Source organism: Ascaphus truei, chromosome 10, assembly GCF_040206685.1.
Source record: "Ascaphus truei isolate aAscTru1 chromosome 10, aAscTru1.hap1, whole genome shotgun sequence".
NCBI lineage: Eukaryota > Metazoa > Chordata > Amphibia > Anura > Ascaphidae > Ascaphus > Ascaphus truei.
In genome coordinates, this window is record NC_134492.1 from 9,093,734 (window position 1) to 9,110,482 (window position 16,749).

The 16,749-nt window shown below is 43.3% G+C and overlaps 1 protein-coding gene across 3 annotated transcripts in view; it reads right to left on the reverse strand.

Annotated features, from left to right (window-relative positions):
• Window positions 1-2,424: 2,424 nt before the first annotated feature.
• MIGA1 (mitoguardin 1) overlaps window positions 2,425-16,749 on the reverse strand; it is a 43,525-nt gene continuing 29,200 nt past the window's right edge. The window contains exons 9-16 of one of the 3 annotated variants that reach the window (XM_075615752.1): window positions 16,056-16,174; window positions 15,311-15,383; window positions 13,639-13,725; window positions 11,719-11,817; window positions 11,423-11,557; window positions 8,090-8,143; window positions 6,005-6,121; window positions 2,426-5,443 (exon numbers count right to left, since the gene is read on the reverse strand). In XM_075615752.1, the coding sequence (XP_075471867.1) occupies window positions 5,270-5,443; window positions 6,005-6,121; window positions 8,090-8,143; window positions 11,423-11,557; window positions 11,719-11,817; window positions 13,639-13,725; window positions 15,311-15,383; window positions 16,056-16,174 (858 nt within the window). In that variant the 3' untranslated portion in view covers window positions 2,426-5,269. Of the gene's footprint in view, window positions 5,444-6,004; window positions 6,122-8,089; window positions 8,144-11,422; window positions 11,558-11,718; window positions 11,818-13,638; window positions 13,726-15,310; window positions 15,384-16,055; window positions 16,175-16,749 lie in introns of all 3 variants that reach the window. The other 2 variants (XM_075615753.1, XM_075615755.1) reach the window with 2 other exon arrangements.

Sequence of the window (16,749 nt, forward strand, 5' to 3'; positions counted from 1 at the left end):
ACACACACACACACACACACACACACACACACACACACACACACACACCTTACACACACACACACACACCTTACACACACACACACACACACCTTACACACACACACACACACACACACACACACCTTACACACACACACACACTACACACACACACACACACACACACCCACACACACACCTTACACACACACACACACACACCTTACACACACACACACCTTACACACACACACACACACACACACACACACACACACACACACACACACACACACACACACACACACACACACACACACACACACACACACACACACACACCCCTTACCCACACACACACACCTTACACACACACACACACACCTTACACACACACACACACCTTACACACACACACACCTTACACACACACACACACCTTACACACACACACACACCTTACACACACACACACACCTTACACACACACACACACACCTTACACACACACACACACACCTTACACACACTACACACACACACACACACACTACACACACACACACACACCTTACACACACACACACCTTACACACACACCTTACACACACACCTTACACACACACACACCTTACACACACACACCTTACACACACACACCTTACACACACACACCTTACACACACACACCTTACACACACACACCTTACACACACACACCTTACACACACACACCTTACACACACACACACCTTACACACACACACACCTTACACACACACACACCTTACACACACACACCTTACACACACACACCTTACACACACACACCTTACACACACACACCTTACACACACACACCTTACACACACACCACACACACACACACACACACACACACACACACACACACACACACACACACACACACACACACACACACACACACACACCTTACACACACACCTTACACACACACACACACACACCTTACACACACCTTACACACACACACACACACACACACTACACACACACACACTACACACACACACACTACACACACACACACACACACACCTTACCCACACACACCTTACCCCCACACACATCTTACCCCCACACACACACACCTTACCCCCACACACACACACCTTACCCACACCTTACCCACACACCTTACCCACACACACACACCTTACCCACACACCTTACACACACCACACACACCACACACACACACACCTTACACACACACACCACACACATCTTACCCCCACACACACACCTTACCCACAACTCTTTTCAGGAGCTGTTCTAAGTAATCTCTATCTAAACCCATTTTGAATATTTGCGCCACTGTTTTGGGAGAGCCATTTCCCAGGCTCACCATGGTACATTGATCTGCGACTCTCCGTTACTGGACGCTGTCAACGTGCGATCCGTGTTATCGCTCCTGAATCGACGAGATCTGCCATTAAAGCCAATTGAGCATGTGCTTGAGTAATACCACGACAATGACTCCCGCCACGGTACTACTCAAGAACACGCTGAATATCTGCTAGTACCGCAGCTTGGATAACCAGGCAAAACAGGGTTCTAGGTTTTATTTTCTCATGAAATAAGCACATCCAAGATACATAAATTGTACTATTTGTCAAGACTCCCGTTCACAGGTCTGCTGTTGCAATTTGAATAATAAGAAAGCGGTCCCAAAATTGAGACAAAAATACAGTTGCTATTGTTCACGTAAGCAGGAAAATGTTTCACACACACATTTAGTACATGGAAAGCAAATCAATTACTCACTAACAGCTAGATCAAGATATGCTATCTGAATAGGATTATAACTTTCAAAACATTTAGGTAAAAACTGAATTAACAACGATAAAAAGTACAAATAACAGTTTTTAACCAACTTCTTCAGTACAAGATTAGCCAGAAACATGAGAATATTAGATGTCAGAACTGTGAACGTCTGTAGGTACTGCTGAGTGAAAATAAACACACTAAATTCACGTAGGCCTCCAGCACGTCTCGGAAAGTAGCTGAGTGAGTGCTGCTGCTGTTAGAACGGGAGCGCCAGGCTGGGGACTCTTGTAATCAGCCAGGCCTTTAAACGACTTAATACATATTGAACTCACACGTAAGGCTAGAAATGGTATCTTTTTACACCAAGCACTAGCATATTTCTAATGGCAAATCAAAAGGGGAACAAGATCAAGAAACCGTAACTGAGGTAACCCCGGATTTAAACACTATTTGATGTCATCGAGGCCTCCTAAAAAGAGATCTCTTTAATTATACTTGTGCAGAAATGTTACTTATGTGGCAGAAGACATTACATCAGGGGTTCTCAACTTCAGTCCTCAAGACCCCCTAACAGGTCAGGTTTTCAGGATATCCCTGCTTCAGCACATGTGATGCAGTCTTTGACTGAGCCACTGATTGAGCCACCTGTGCTGAAGCAGGGATATCCTGAAAACCTGGCCTGTTAGGGGGTCTTGCAGACTGGAGTTGAGAACCCCTGAATTACATGGTAGCAAAGACATGTATATGTAATAGTAGAGATATTAATTGTAACCCCAAAAATATACTGACACGTTAATCTGTGAATGCATGCATAAATCAGGGCGTAACAGAATAATTAGTGGCAGTATTTGGTGACTTTGGGGCATCGCTTTCAAAACGGATCAGTTGGTATTTACACTTACAAGTGTAAAGTTACAATGACTGAAATGCTGTAAATGTAAAAAAAACTAAATCACTGCAGAGACGATCCAAGTAATTAAATATATTACACGTTAACGATCATCTCTATTGTGACAGAACAACATAAATAAATCAGGGAAGATCACTGCATCCTCACAAGTGTTCTGCACCTTTGCACAGTTATGTGGCAGAGATACGCAGTGTTTGCAGAATTGTGCCACACAAGAAGTATAAACACTGGGCCTTGTTTACAAATGGCAGTGCAGTTACTAACTCGCAGTGTTAACACTTCGAGCAGCAACGCTCCTTACTTCTCCACTTGGAGTGAAGTAGCCGGGATGTAGCTTTGTATGTTTGAAAGTGTCACATCCCTGGTTTTCACTAAATGTATTTGATAATGAAGAAGTAAAGGTGAAGGCCTGTGTGTGCCAAACAATTCAACTGCTAGACCAGGGGAGGCCAGCTCCGGTCCTCAAGAGCTACCAACAGGCCAGGTTTTAAGGATATCCCTGTTTCAATTGATTGAGCCACCTGTGCTGAAGCACGGATATCCCTAAAACCTGACCTGTTGGTGGTCCTTGAGGACTGAAGTTGGCCACCCCTGGTGTAAACGATCAGTTTAATATATCAAGAATACATCGATAATAAACTGATTGTTTACAGCATGGCGTCAACCCAGCATATTATTTATATGTATGTTTATTGTGGCATTAGCAAGCCGCTCTTGCGGGTAGCATCCTGTATATTTATTTATTAACCAACTTTGCACTGATGAGACCCAAAAGAGCGGTCTGTGAGTAGGTTACTGGCTCTGCACTTCTTGAACCCAGGCTGTGATGAGAAAGCTGTGTAATACGGCAGGCATAGACTTATAGGGGTTCCATGTTACAATGGATAAGAAACAGAGTGACTCACTGTGAGTGCTCATTTGCATGTCATTACCCAAAATCCCTGGCTGCCGTGGAAGCACTGTGTGCTAAGAGATAATGGGGAAGGACAAGGTTGCACGACCTGTCTGATACATGCGAATGCACCAGAAGTGCTATTTGTATTTACTGTACTGTTTTTGTCACTTTTCTTTAAATGTCTGGTTATAGAAACAACAAAACTTTATTAGGAGTGCGTTTCACCCCTAAAAATGTGGGCTATTAATACGAACAATAAGTGGGTGCTCATTTGCCTGTCATTACCCAGAATCCTTTTCTGCAGCCTAATCACAGCATGTAATGTGGTACGAGGATGAAGGGAGCAGGTTTGGGGTCACACGGAAGACACACATGCAAATTTTGGGATATTCGATCTTTGCTGAACAAGGAGTGATATTCAAAGCTCGGCAGGCTGGTTGCACGTGACTGCATGTTATCCAGCTTATAATATAGTTGCTACTTCTCCCGTAGGAAGTCATGCTGTTGCAGTTGGTTAAATAAATACATACAAGATTCAAAATTCCTTGCAAATGGGGTTTTCAAATGGAAAACATTAATTAAGTTACCCGATTTCTCTTCCAAAAAAAAAGGGGGAATATATCAACATTTGTTATACGGAATCCCAAGGTTAACACCTTGAAAAGGTTTTTTTTTGGAAAATGTAAGCCGTGCTGGATATTTTTGAATATATATTTTTTATTTCCAGCATCAAAAATGTATTTGGAGCGCTTGAATTGTTTGGTGGCATCATCTCCAATGTTTGATAACAATATTGTTCTACGTTTAAGTGCAAACGGAATAAGTAGTGGAGCAGAACTGCCCGGTAAGTTAGGGCCACGCAAGTACCCGGTCAACCAGAAGCGCAAGACACAAGCAGAATGTGTGACATAGTGCAATCAGATGTAAATACTTTCTCTCGTGTCTAAACAGTACATACATATTTACAGGTTATATACATTAGCAGCACACCAACAACAGTTCCCTGAGTGCAATATAATCCGGCAGATGTTATGGTGCGTCTCACGTGAAGGCCTCCTTATATAGAGGCGCATTCACAATTACGTATAAAAAATAAATAAAGACACTGGTCTCCTTAGAATAGTAGTGGAACTACTACACTTGTATATGATTGTGCCAAAGCCATCGCAGGAAGAAAAAAAACCACATTGTATGTATTTTCTGTTGGTCACTTTAAAGATGACTGACTCCATGTTGGGGTTTCCTTCAACCATATGCCAGCATCACTGAATCAATGAATGTACAGGATGTACGAGAGGAGGGCTTAGCGCAGGGGCGGCCAACTCCAGTCTTCAAGGGCCACCAACAAATCAGGTTTTGCAGGATATCCCTGTATCAGCACAGGTGGCTCAGTCAACGACTGAGCCACCTGTGCTGAAGCAGGGATATCCTGAAAACCCAACCTGTTGATGGCCCTTGAGGTGTGGACTTGGGCTCCCCTGCCATAGAGGATGCAGATATTGGGAAAGTATCCAAGGTAATCTCTGCACAGGCTTCAGGGCCTTAAATGATTCATTTTTTGAGACAAACATAATTAAGTTGTTGTAAAAACAAAAGACAAACAAATATTTTAGTGCATTTTTGAATGCACCTTTAGACTAGCTTTAAGTTGCTCTGCCTTTGGCTTCTGTTTACCCATCTGGCATAACAGAAATAGGCTTCACCACGTCTGCTCCGAAGTAGGCCAACAGCAGATCCCGGCGGCGAAGCAGAATCTGCATAATATCTTCTGCCAAACTTTCCACGTTTGAGTAGCGGACCTTCTCAAAGTCAAAAATGTCTTTTAGGAAGTAAAGAACTTGATCCTAGATAGAGAAAGAAACAACAGTTATCTTGTATTGGCTCTTTGTAAACGAGAAATGAACTCAATGTAACAACGGGTGTCATCAAAAGATTATTGTCAAGATTGAGATTCAAGACTGCAATAACTCCTATAACAAGCGGCCACACATCGTACAATCAATCTACAAAATGTTTCATTGGACATGACATACGCTTTTAAAAATACAGCCTTAAACATGTGCAATACTGGATTCCCCTCCCAGCGCCATAACAAAGGAGCCTGATTAACTCAAACTGGACAACGTTGGAAGCCGAGCATCAAAAGGAAAATGGGAAGTACAAGTATAAACCATTGACAGGGACCTGCAGAACATAGCAAGGGCAACACTGCCAACATAAAGACGTTTACTGAAAAAGGTTATAGTGCGCCGACAGGAAGGTTTTCCAGAACAAATCTTTAACTATGCAAGATGTGTATAAAGTGGCGTTGGTTTTTGTTAACAGTTGTTAGCACAAGATATGCGCTAATTATATATATATATATATCACAGAATAAAGCAGGTTGGGATTGTAAAACAACATACCTTGTAAAAGCAACACATATTGTGGAAAGAGTTTCTGGGACCCAGTAAACCCCATGCCAAAACTGGACTTATTTGCTCACAAATTGCATAGAAGTGAGCAAAAAATCCATCGTGCAGCTGAGGGTGAAGAACAGGGAAGGAAAAGAGTGTCACAGACGCCGTTCTGAAATCTTTCGTTAAACAACCCAGGCAGGGAAAGGGTTAATCTAGGCTCTTATCTCTAACATTAACTGTCAGTGGCAAGTGAATCGGTCATAGACAGTAAAGTGATATGTTTTAATTCGGGAAGACGTTACAAGAGAAGATCTCTGTTATATCTCCTTATTAACTCAGATTCTTTCACATACAGTAGATTTTTCTTTTTACTTATTGACCGAGTGATGTTTACTAAGAAAGCTTCACAGTATTCGTCTGCTTTGTCCCCCTGTTCAAATTTGAACCAAGATCAACGTGAGTCTTAAAAAGTTCCATTAACTTGTTGTTTTTGTTACATGAATGAATTGCTATTAATGTAGAAAGATGCCATGTTATGCAATGACAATGCACATTCTTCTGTATTTGTCAATAACAAATCCTCCAGTGCAGTGCCCCGCAGGCCACCTAACTGCAACCTAAAATTGGATTAAATCCACCAACTGGTCAGGTTTTCAGGATGTCCCTGCTTCAGCACAGGTGGTGCAGTCTTCTAATAAGCCACTGATTGAATCACCTGTGCTGAAGCAGGGATTTCCTGAAAACCCGACCGGTTGGTGGCCCTTGGGGACTGGAGTTGCCCGCCCCTGGCTTAAATGCTATTATCACATTGCGATTAACAAAAGCAACCAAAACGTCACTGCCTTGCGTTGCTTGTAGCGTCCCTTTCTCATATTGGTGTAAACGATAAGAGTCAACCTTCCCGACTCTAGTCATGAACTCCTCCCATATCTACGTCTGATTAGCCTCTTTTAGCCCGAGAAGGAGATTTCTGAACCCCAATCTACAGTACTTAGTACTTTGCCAAAACCTCCCAATGGGCAGACGCTCGGCCTCTGACCGAGTTGGGACTTTTACTTCGACACAAGTTGTAATCTACTGATCTGTCTGGAAAGAAAAAGAATAACGGTTTGCAGAACGTGTGGAAATTCTCCGGCACGGAAGAGACGGAGACACGCACGACATATTTTCAGTACCACTGCAGAACACTTATTGTTCATTCTTGACATTTTGAGGCTTTTTTTAGGTGCATTTCACCCTACAAATGTTAATTGGGAGTGTAATATGTGACGCCCTCATTTGGTTTTACTTTATATGGTTTTGCATAGCCCTGCCTCTGGAATTTGTGAAAGGTTAATATTTCTTAACATGGAAACAGATGTTACTATAGAAATGTTCTGCGCTTCACAATATAATCGCGTAGTAACAGAGGAGGGAGAGGGAGTAGGGGGTATTATACCTTTCATTGGACCAGCAAGTAGTGGAAATGTTACAAGCTTTCCCATCTCTCAGGGTCCTTCATCAGGTCTGACCCCGAGAGGTTGGAAAGCTTGTAACGTATCAACGACTTGCTGGTCCAATAAAAGGTTTCCTACCCCCCTACTCCCTCTGCCTCCTTCGTTACTACATGGATGAAAGGACCAACACAGCCCCCCCCCCCCCTCCCTTCTTTGCCTACAGTATAACCGGGAAGTGTTAAAGTGTGGACTGCGCTGTGTTCTTTGTGCGGTTAGCTCACTTACTGCTACAACATAACATTTTCCAGACGTTAAACCTGAACTTTCTAAACATTTTTATACTGATCTCTATTCTGCCAGAGGTGCCTGTAACACACGGTGTAGCACGGGGACTCCGTGTCAGTTACTTACCTTCCTAAATATTAGTGTTATAATATAACTGTTATCCATCTAATCCCAAGTCATGGCCGATTCATCTTAATTTGATGCTTTCTATATTCCCCCCCCCCCGTGGCTTTTTGTATTTACCCTATAATTACGTGTTGTCCTCAGAAAGGCACGTGGTTAAAAGTGCAATTTTGCCATATTGAAATGAGGTGTGTTTATAATGCCCCGTTCCCTGTGAACGTGCGCACTTGTTCTGAACACGATTTACCTTCACCTGTTGCCTCTTTTGCTTCAGCACTGACCAGCAGCTTGAAGTCACGGCCTGAGCACAAACAAGAAGAGCAGTAAAGCTAATAAATCAACAGCAGCAAATACCAGGTCACCTGCTGAATCTGCCTGGCTATCAGTATAAACCTCTACCCCCAGTCCTCAAGGTCCACCAACAGGCCAGGTATTAGGGATATCCCTGCTTCAGCACAGGTGGCTCAATCAGTTGGGCTGAAGCAGATATATCCTGAAAACCTGACCTGTTGGTGGTCCTTGAGGACTGGAGTTAGCCACCCTGTACTATGCAATAGCAACGTAAGGCACAGCATGGTCTGTGTATTAAGATCTGCGCGGCAATGTTTTATAGTGCTGAAAAGCAATAGAAACCGTCATCAAACGGTCATCGTACCGTACTGTATGCACGAAGACGTGATACATTATGGCGCATCATTTGTTGTGATATTGTTGAATATGGTCATGTTCAATGCCCGATTGATACCATTTAAATGAAAAACAGAATTGTGTACTTTTTTTTATAACTGGTGTTAGTAAATATAAGAAATATGACATTATTCATTCATAAAAGCCGTACTGTGAAAATAATACCTTGGGTTAAACTACTTAATAAAACATCCACGCTGCGTCAATCACAATTTTGGGTTGATAAATAGCAACTTCATTCTGTGTTAACACTATAAACAGACTTTGTAGTGTTTACCCCTTTATTGTAGCACATAGTGTAGGGGCGCCCCGTTTACGTTTTTAGAATTGGGGACGCTGAAATCCAGTATGAAGGTGTGACATGATAATGAGCGATGAATGATCTGCGAACGCTTCGAGCTGAGCGGTATCTCCCACGTGACCGCTGTATTCGCAGGTTTTTATCCTCTCTGCGCTTGGCCGGGCGGGGAAAGACACGCGCTAAACTAACATGTAGCGGTGGGAGAAAAAGTAACGCCTACAGGGGCGAGTGTCACGGTATTATGAGATGAGCAGGCCGTGTCCTAACTTTGTTATTTAAATAACTTAGTAAGGCGACATCTATCGGAAAAGGGAACGATGACACTCGAGGAGAAATGTGTTACGTTTTTATGGCCGATTTCATCACTGTTATTTTAAATTCAGGCATTTCACGTCAAGGCGCTAAAATACGGGATAATTATCCGCCCCGACTGACTGGGACAATGGGACAAGTCAATGAAATAAGGGACAATCCCCTATATATGGGACGTCTGGCATCCCTACCATAGTCAACATCTATACACCTAGCACAGTGCGCCACAGAAGTGGGGAAAAAAATGAGTTGCTGACGCTAATGGCGCAGGAGGAGGTTTCAGGTTAGTACATTGGGGCAGACAATTGCCATTTTAAATTAGATTTCCGTACGCCCCAAAAAGCTGTTTGCGATGCTTAGTGCATAGCCCCCTATATGTTGAAGGACTCTGTAGGCACCACGGAAATTATTAATACACAATGTGTGGGTGTTTTTACCTTCCTATTTCATATACAGATACTTTGAAAGTTTAATGACAAAATCAGATGTTGTATTTTGCAAACGTAAGTGCGCTCGGGGCCAGCGATCCTTAATGCTGTTTCCCTGTCTCCGTTTTCACAAGACTCTTGCTGAAAAACTGGGTTTTTCATGCTTTTTTGAGATTGCACATTTTCTGTCATCTAAACCAGTGGTGGGCAACTCCAGTCCTCAAGGGTCACCAACAGGTCAGGTTTTGAGGATATCCCTGCTTCAGCACAGGTGGCACAATCTGTGGCTCAGTTGACTGGGCCACTGATTGTGCCACCTGTGCTGAAGCAGGGATATCCTCAAAACCTGACCTGTTGGTGGCCCTTGGGGACTGGAGTTGCCCACCGATCAAAACTCACGTCAGGAACCTACTATTCAGCCTCCAGCAACTATTCAGAGCACTTCAGGAGTTGCAGGATACAGATGATTAGTGACACAGGCGCCCCTGATAGAATCAGAACCTAAAAGGATCACTTCGGGAGTTGTGTAACTTTCTTATCGTATTATCAGATGTAGGAGCCTAGTGAAACAGTGAGCTGATAAATCTACTCAGGCAGCCCTGTGTATAAAGCAGTCTCAGGGCTCAGATTGAGCTGGAACACTTTTCCAAAAGGGATGAAATGAAGAATCTGTCTTTTTGGTAATTAAATACATCACTTTGGCTTTTAGACAAAATGTGGCAATTGTAGCTTTCCCCCTCTGTCTCAGAGTGTATGTTTTACATTAAGCTGCTTCTGTTGCAGTGAATACTGTGCCAAACTGAATGCATTATAACCCAGACTGTTTCCAGTGGAAAATAAAAGAACGTGGAAGAGGCATATGGGACTTTGTTTTTTTGCATTGAGATGTGCCAAACTTAAAATACTTTAGTCAGGACTCAGTAATTTTCCCAAATATGGACTTAAAACTGCAATGTAAGGATAAGAAATCAGATATTCTCTAATTCAGAGCAAAAAATATACATCTTTCTGCTTCTGTGAAGAATGACATCACCAAGATATACACAGAATGAAACAAACCCTCCCCTTATACAGACTCCGCTGACCCTTGTATACTGCTGGAGGGGAAAACGTAGTGTACAATTTGTACCTGATTACATTAAAACACAATATAGTTCGTTTGAGCTGTGTATAGATGGGAGGGCCACGTGGCATTTCTGAAAGGACACGGGGGAATCGGGCAGTCTCAGAAGGTGGAAAAGAAGTGGCAGATAAGTGGACAAGGTGGTGTCATTCAATGAAGATTTCAAAGCCGGAATTACATGGAGGCAGCAACGTTCCCCTATTGCATTGGAAGGCTATGCACTGTAGTATAACACAGCAGAGCACGTCGGTTCTCCAGCACTGGTGGGGTTAATATCTTTGATACTAGCGGTCCCTTGGAAAACGCAGTAGGTGGGAGGCATAAGCTTATGAATAGCAGTAATGGAATTAACGCGTAACCCAGCCTACTGACACATTCAGGGACGCGTAACTTCTGAAGTGTCTTTACACTTGTGAATACGGAGTGGTCGTCTTTTATAGGCATGACTAAGGAATAATTGAGTTCGATGGCACCTCTAGGGCTATGATTTTCTCTGACTATGCTTTGACTTATTTCAGCCCCTTTATAAAACATTTCAATGCCAGACTCGCCAGCACTCGAGGGGTAAAAGACAAATAGTTTGGGAGTTACACTGTCTGAAGAAGGCGGTTCTGGGACCTCTTATCAACAGCCCCCCCCCCCCTTCCTTGTGTGGGCTGGCAAAGTGGTATTATCAGGAATACTTGGCAGGCATCAGTCAAACGAAAGCTAAAAATAGCAGCTACTTACGGTTTCTTTGAAGGAGGAGTTTAACCAGCGGTTTTTCACAACGTTCTGGATGGATAAGGGAGGGTTTTCTAGATCTTCAAAAGAATCCATCAATATAAAGTCCAGGACAATGTCATAGAAATTCATCTTTTTCACCTACACGCAAATAGAATACAACTCCTTATAGCTTGACAAATAAATTAAATACAACTCTCTGAGCCAGACACACACACACACACACACACACACACACACACACACACACACACACACACACACACACACACACACACACACACACAATAATTGAACCTTACCCCTCTGCTAAACAGTTCCATTTCTGTATTATTCCAGATTTCCGGCTGCTCTAAGAAATACATCATATCATCATAGACATCTTCAAACCTCTTTGGATTCTGTAAATTAGATTGAAATTAATAACCGGCCCCAGATTCCACGTGTAAAAGCAGAAGAAACATATCCCATCGTGTACCCTTAATGTAACCGTTTCTACAGTATTCCCTTTGTCTTCCAATGTAACCCCCAGATGTAATACAATTTATGTTAATTGGAATGTTGATTAATTAGGCACTGGAATCCTTCCTGTCTGCCAGCCTATGTTATGTAAATAAGGCTGGCGATAATGAGGTTTAAGGCCTGTGAGATATGTGCCATAGATTTCTAGATGTTCAGGCAGAGAAGGACTATTGGATCCAATCCACCCAGTGTGTGTTTTTCCTCCATCTCTGTAATACTTTCATAGGAATTCAGTCTGTTACTGTGTATATTCAGCAAGCCTGTTACATCTCAGTCTGTAACTGTGTATATTCAGTAAGCACATCCTGTTACATCTCAGTCTGTTACTGTGTATATTCAGTAAGCATATCCTGTTACATCTCAGTCTGTAACTGTGTATATTCAGCAAGCCTGTTACATCTCAGTCTGTAACTGTGTATATTCAGTAAGCACATCCTGTTACATCTCAGTCTGTAACTGTGTATATTCAGTAAGCACATCCTGTTACATCTCAGTCTGTAACTGTGTATATTCAGTAAGCACATCCTGTTACATCTCAGTCTGTAACTGTGTATATTCAGTAAGCACATCCTGTTACATCTCAGTCTGTAACTGTGTATATTCAGTAAGCACATCCTGTTACATCTCAGTCTGTTACTGTGTATATTCAGTAAGCACATCCTGTTACATCTCAGTCTGTAACTGTGTATATTCAGTAAGCACAGCCTGTTACATCTCAGTCTGTTACTGTGTATATTCAGTAAGCACAGCCTGTTACATCTCAGTCTGTTACTGTGTATATTCAGTAAGCACATCCTGTTACATCTCAGTCTGTTACTGTGTATATTCAGTAAGCACAGCCTCTTACATTTCAGTCTGTTACATGCATAGTATATTTTTCTTTCTATACACCAGAGGCGCTCAACTCCAGTCCTCTAATCCCCCCTCCCCCAACAGGTCAGGTTTTCAGGATATCCCAGCTTCAGCACAGGTGGTTAGATCAGAGGCTCAGTCAAAGACTGAGCCACCTGTGCTGAAGCAGTTACTGATTGAGCCACCTCTGTTGAAGCAGGGATTGATTGAGACACCTGTGCTGAAGCTGGGATATCGTGAAAACCTGACCTGTTGGGGGGGTCTTGAGGACTGGCGTTGAGCACCCCTGCTTTAGACAATACTTTTTCTTTTCTCCTCTCCATTCAATATTACAGTATGTGCATATTAAAGGTCTTTTTGTTTCTACACAAGGCATATGATGAAAATCCCATATAATGTGTGTGTTAACCGACACACTGCAACTTTCCCTCTTGGGGATATCGAATGAAACATTGAGACATTAGAACAGCAATACCATTTTCTATCATAAATGTCTGCACACTGAGAAGGAGCGGCTCAGTGAGGTCAGGCACGGACTCTGATAACAATGACACGGCGTCTGAATCAGGGGAACCAAAGACATAGATTGTAAGCTCTGCGGGACAGGGTGTGTCTGCAGCACAAATTCCTATGTGCTGTGTACCGCGCGCTATACTGTAATTGTGACGCGCATTGAGTCCCATCGGGAGAAATAAAGTTATTATTATTTGGTAACCCAGCGATTACATTCTGGAATAGATAACTTGCTATTATCATTATTGACTGAAAACTAGAATTGGGGTTTGGATATTTCTCCAAAAATCCCAACACTACAATTATTAATGGGACAATGGGACAATGCTCCCTACCTTTCTTGCTTTGACAATCAAGGTAGAGAGAATGTTTCTTCCCGTGTCCATCAGAAATGTCCTGTTGTCCGTTTGTGATAGAATCACCTGAAAAAGTGGGAGCATATTAGTGACAAGTAGTGATTAATTAGATTAATTAAATTAGGCCACGGATATTCTCAGTCACGCACTAGGACTTTAAGGTGAACGCCATCGTTTGGTCTCTTTATTTATAGAATACAACGTCACACTTTGGTCTACACCGGAAGTGGCCAACTCTAGCCCTCAAGGGCCACCAACCGGCCAGGTAGTGGCGATTTCCCTGCTTCAGCACAGGTGGCTCAGTTGTTATTACTGATCCACTGATTGAGCCAACTGTGCTGAAGCAGGGATATCCTGAAAACCTTACCTGTTGGTGGCCCTTGAGGACTGGAGTTGGCCTCCCCTGGTGTACACTGAGAAATGTCACCATTAGTTGTTCCAGTTATCAAAATAGCCCAAATTCCTGGACAGGGGGGTGCGAAATAAATATTCTCATGTGACATGTGCTTCAAAATGAACGGGATTTTTGCACTTACAAATCCAAGTCATTCGTAACGTTCATGTCACTGCAGTTAGAGCTGCGCAGAATTTTTGGGAAGGAAGCAAGATCTGCCATTTAGGAGATTTAAATGAGGCAACATATATTGGGATTGTAAGTCCAGCGTACTGGCCATTTTGGGGCATCTGTGTCATCAGATATTTTTTCACAGTGTTTCAAATAACAACAGGAACAAATGATTATACAATGAGCTCATATACATGGAGGGAGAAATGCTGCAGAGATTACAATGTGCCAGTGATCAGGGTGGGGTTACAAAGAAGTTATTTTATTTATTTTTTAAAGCCCTTATATTGGCAAATATTTAACCCCTTCGCTGCCAGAAGGGGACAATTAATCCTGAAACCAATTCTCTGCCTACTCTTCATGAGAGTTATTCAGTAAGCTGCAATAGTGCCGATCTGGCGCTACAGCATGGAAAGCCCCAGTGAAGTAAATTCGGCTTAACATGCAATCGTGTCGGATCGGCACTATTGCAGCTTACTGAATAAGCCCATAATGCAGGGGCTCTTAACTCCAGTCCTCAAGACACCCCAACAGATCAAGTTTTGGCGGATATCCCCAGCTTCAGCACAGGTGGCTCAATCAGTGACTCAGTCGAAGACTGTGCCACCTGTGCTGAAGCAGGGATATCCTGAAAGCCTGACCTGTTGGGGGACTGGAGTTGAGAACCCCTGCCATAATGCATACAACATAGACATTGTCACGGACAGATTCACTATTGAGAAATACACACAGTGGTACTTGAAATGGCCGTGACCAGGACATTTCTGCTGTACCGAGGTTCTGTAAAGCCATATAAATAGGGCTGAAAATAAAGTGTTAACTAAACAAATAATACATATTAATACCGGTTTATTCTTATCCACCTGATGGGTTAAGCAATGCAATTTTACAGACACATGACATGAATTATATGGCAACTTTATTATTTTGGTGGTAAATGCGACAAAGTCTCCACTTCTGTGTGACAATGGGTGACAAGGAAAGGATTCATTAAATAATACAAAGTAAATAAAATACAAGTATATGGAACAAAGTACAAAGTGCCAAGACTGAGGGAGCAAGAGATGAACATTTACAGACATTTACCTGGAAAGCCTGACGTATACAATGAAGTTTAGCGAGGAAATCCGTGTCCCCGAGACAGTCCAGCATCTCCGTCCTGCAGGAAACATATTATACACATATCTAACTCACTTTATAACCGCACTGCAACGTAACAAGCTTTCATCCTCGCGTACCGGCCACCAGCAGCAACGAAACGGAGCTTTAAAACAGCATGCGAAACAAATAGTTCTCTAGGATCCTGTATAGCGCACGCTGCAATACAGCGAAGATTTCCCGCCATCATTACGCGCCCCACTTATTCAAAGAAATGCTTTGTAAAATCAATGTTTCCAAGGAAAGGGTAAGCCACTGGTTGAAGCGCATAACGTGTCAGTATTGTGTTTGAATGCAGAAGAGAACAATATTGCTAACCAATGGTGTAAAGCAGCGGTGAGCAACTCCAGTCCTCAAGGGCCACCAACAGGTCAGGTTTTAAGGATAGCCCTGCTTCAGCACAGGTGGCTCAATCAGTGGCTCAGTGAAAGACGGCACAGGTAGCTCTTCAGCACAGGTGGCTCAATGAGTGGCTCAGTCTTTGACTGAGCCACCTGTGCTGAAGCAGGGATATCCTTAAAACCTGACTTGTTGGTGGCCCTTGAGGACTGGAGATGCTCACCCCTGCTCTATACAGATCCCCTCTGAGATTTACTTTGCATAAGTTACAATAATGTGATTGTAAAGATGCTAATCTGTAACATGGAAAGCGTTTCCGTCTGGGCACTCTCACCGCAGCACCCGGCAGTAAACCTTCCCCTCTTCTGCTAAGTGCATCGCTTCTTCATACAGAGGACTGTGATAGAGAGAATCCAGGCCGGACGTTGCCCGCTGCTCTCGGTTTTCCGTGAGCTACAAGAAGCAAACAGTCATCAGAAATGTCATTTTTACAATGGACAGGGACAGAATGTGCCTGGTTTGTCCCCGAGACTGCAGGGAAACCAACGGGTGCTTCAGCCAAAAACAAGTCTCACCTGGGGGTCCCCTGGCCTGGGGACCCATCTTATCGTTCTCCATATCTGCCATTATTAGATTGACCCAGCATCAGACAAGGTGAGCTCTTGGGCCCATAAAGAGAAGCTTTTCCATAAGGCTGCGCTTATAGCGCCGGCGACAGCAACGCCGCGTCAAAACAAATGCATTGTCGCCGGCTCTTATAGTGGACGCGACGGCGCAACAGCGCTACCAACATTCTGGTAGTCAGTGTAATGTGATTTTTGGAGAGACGGTCTCCACATGTGACTGGCTATAAGCCAATCAGGGAGCTTCTCCGCCCGTCTGCCTTCCCCCTTGCAGCCAGTGACGTCTCCAGAATCTGAAATACAACTTTCGCGACGGCGACGGGTGATGTCATCGGTTGCGCCGCGGTCGCCGGCTGTATAAGTGCAACCTAAGACATCTTCTGCCCAAAGTGAATGGACCGTATT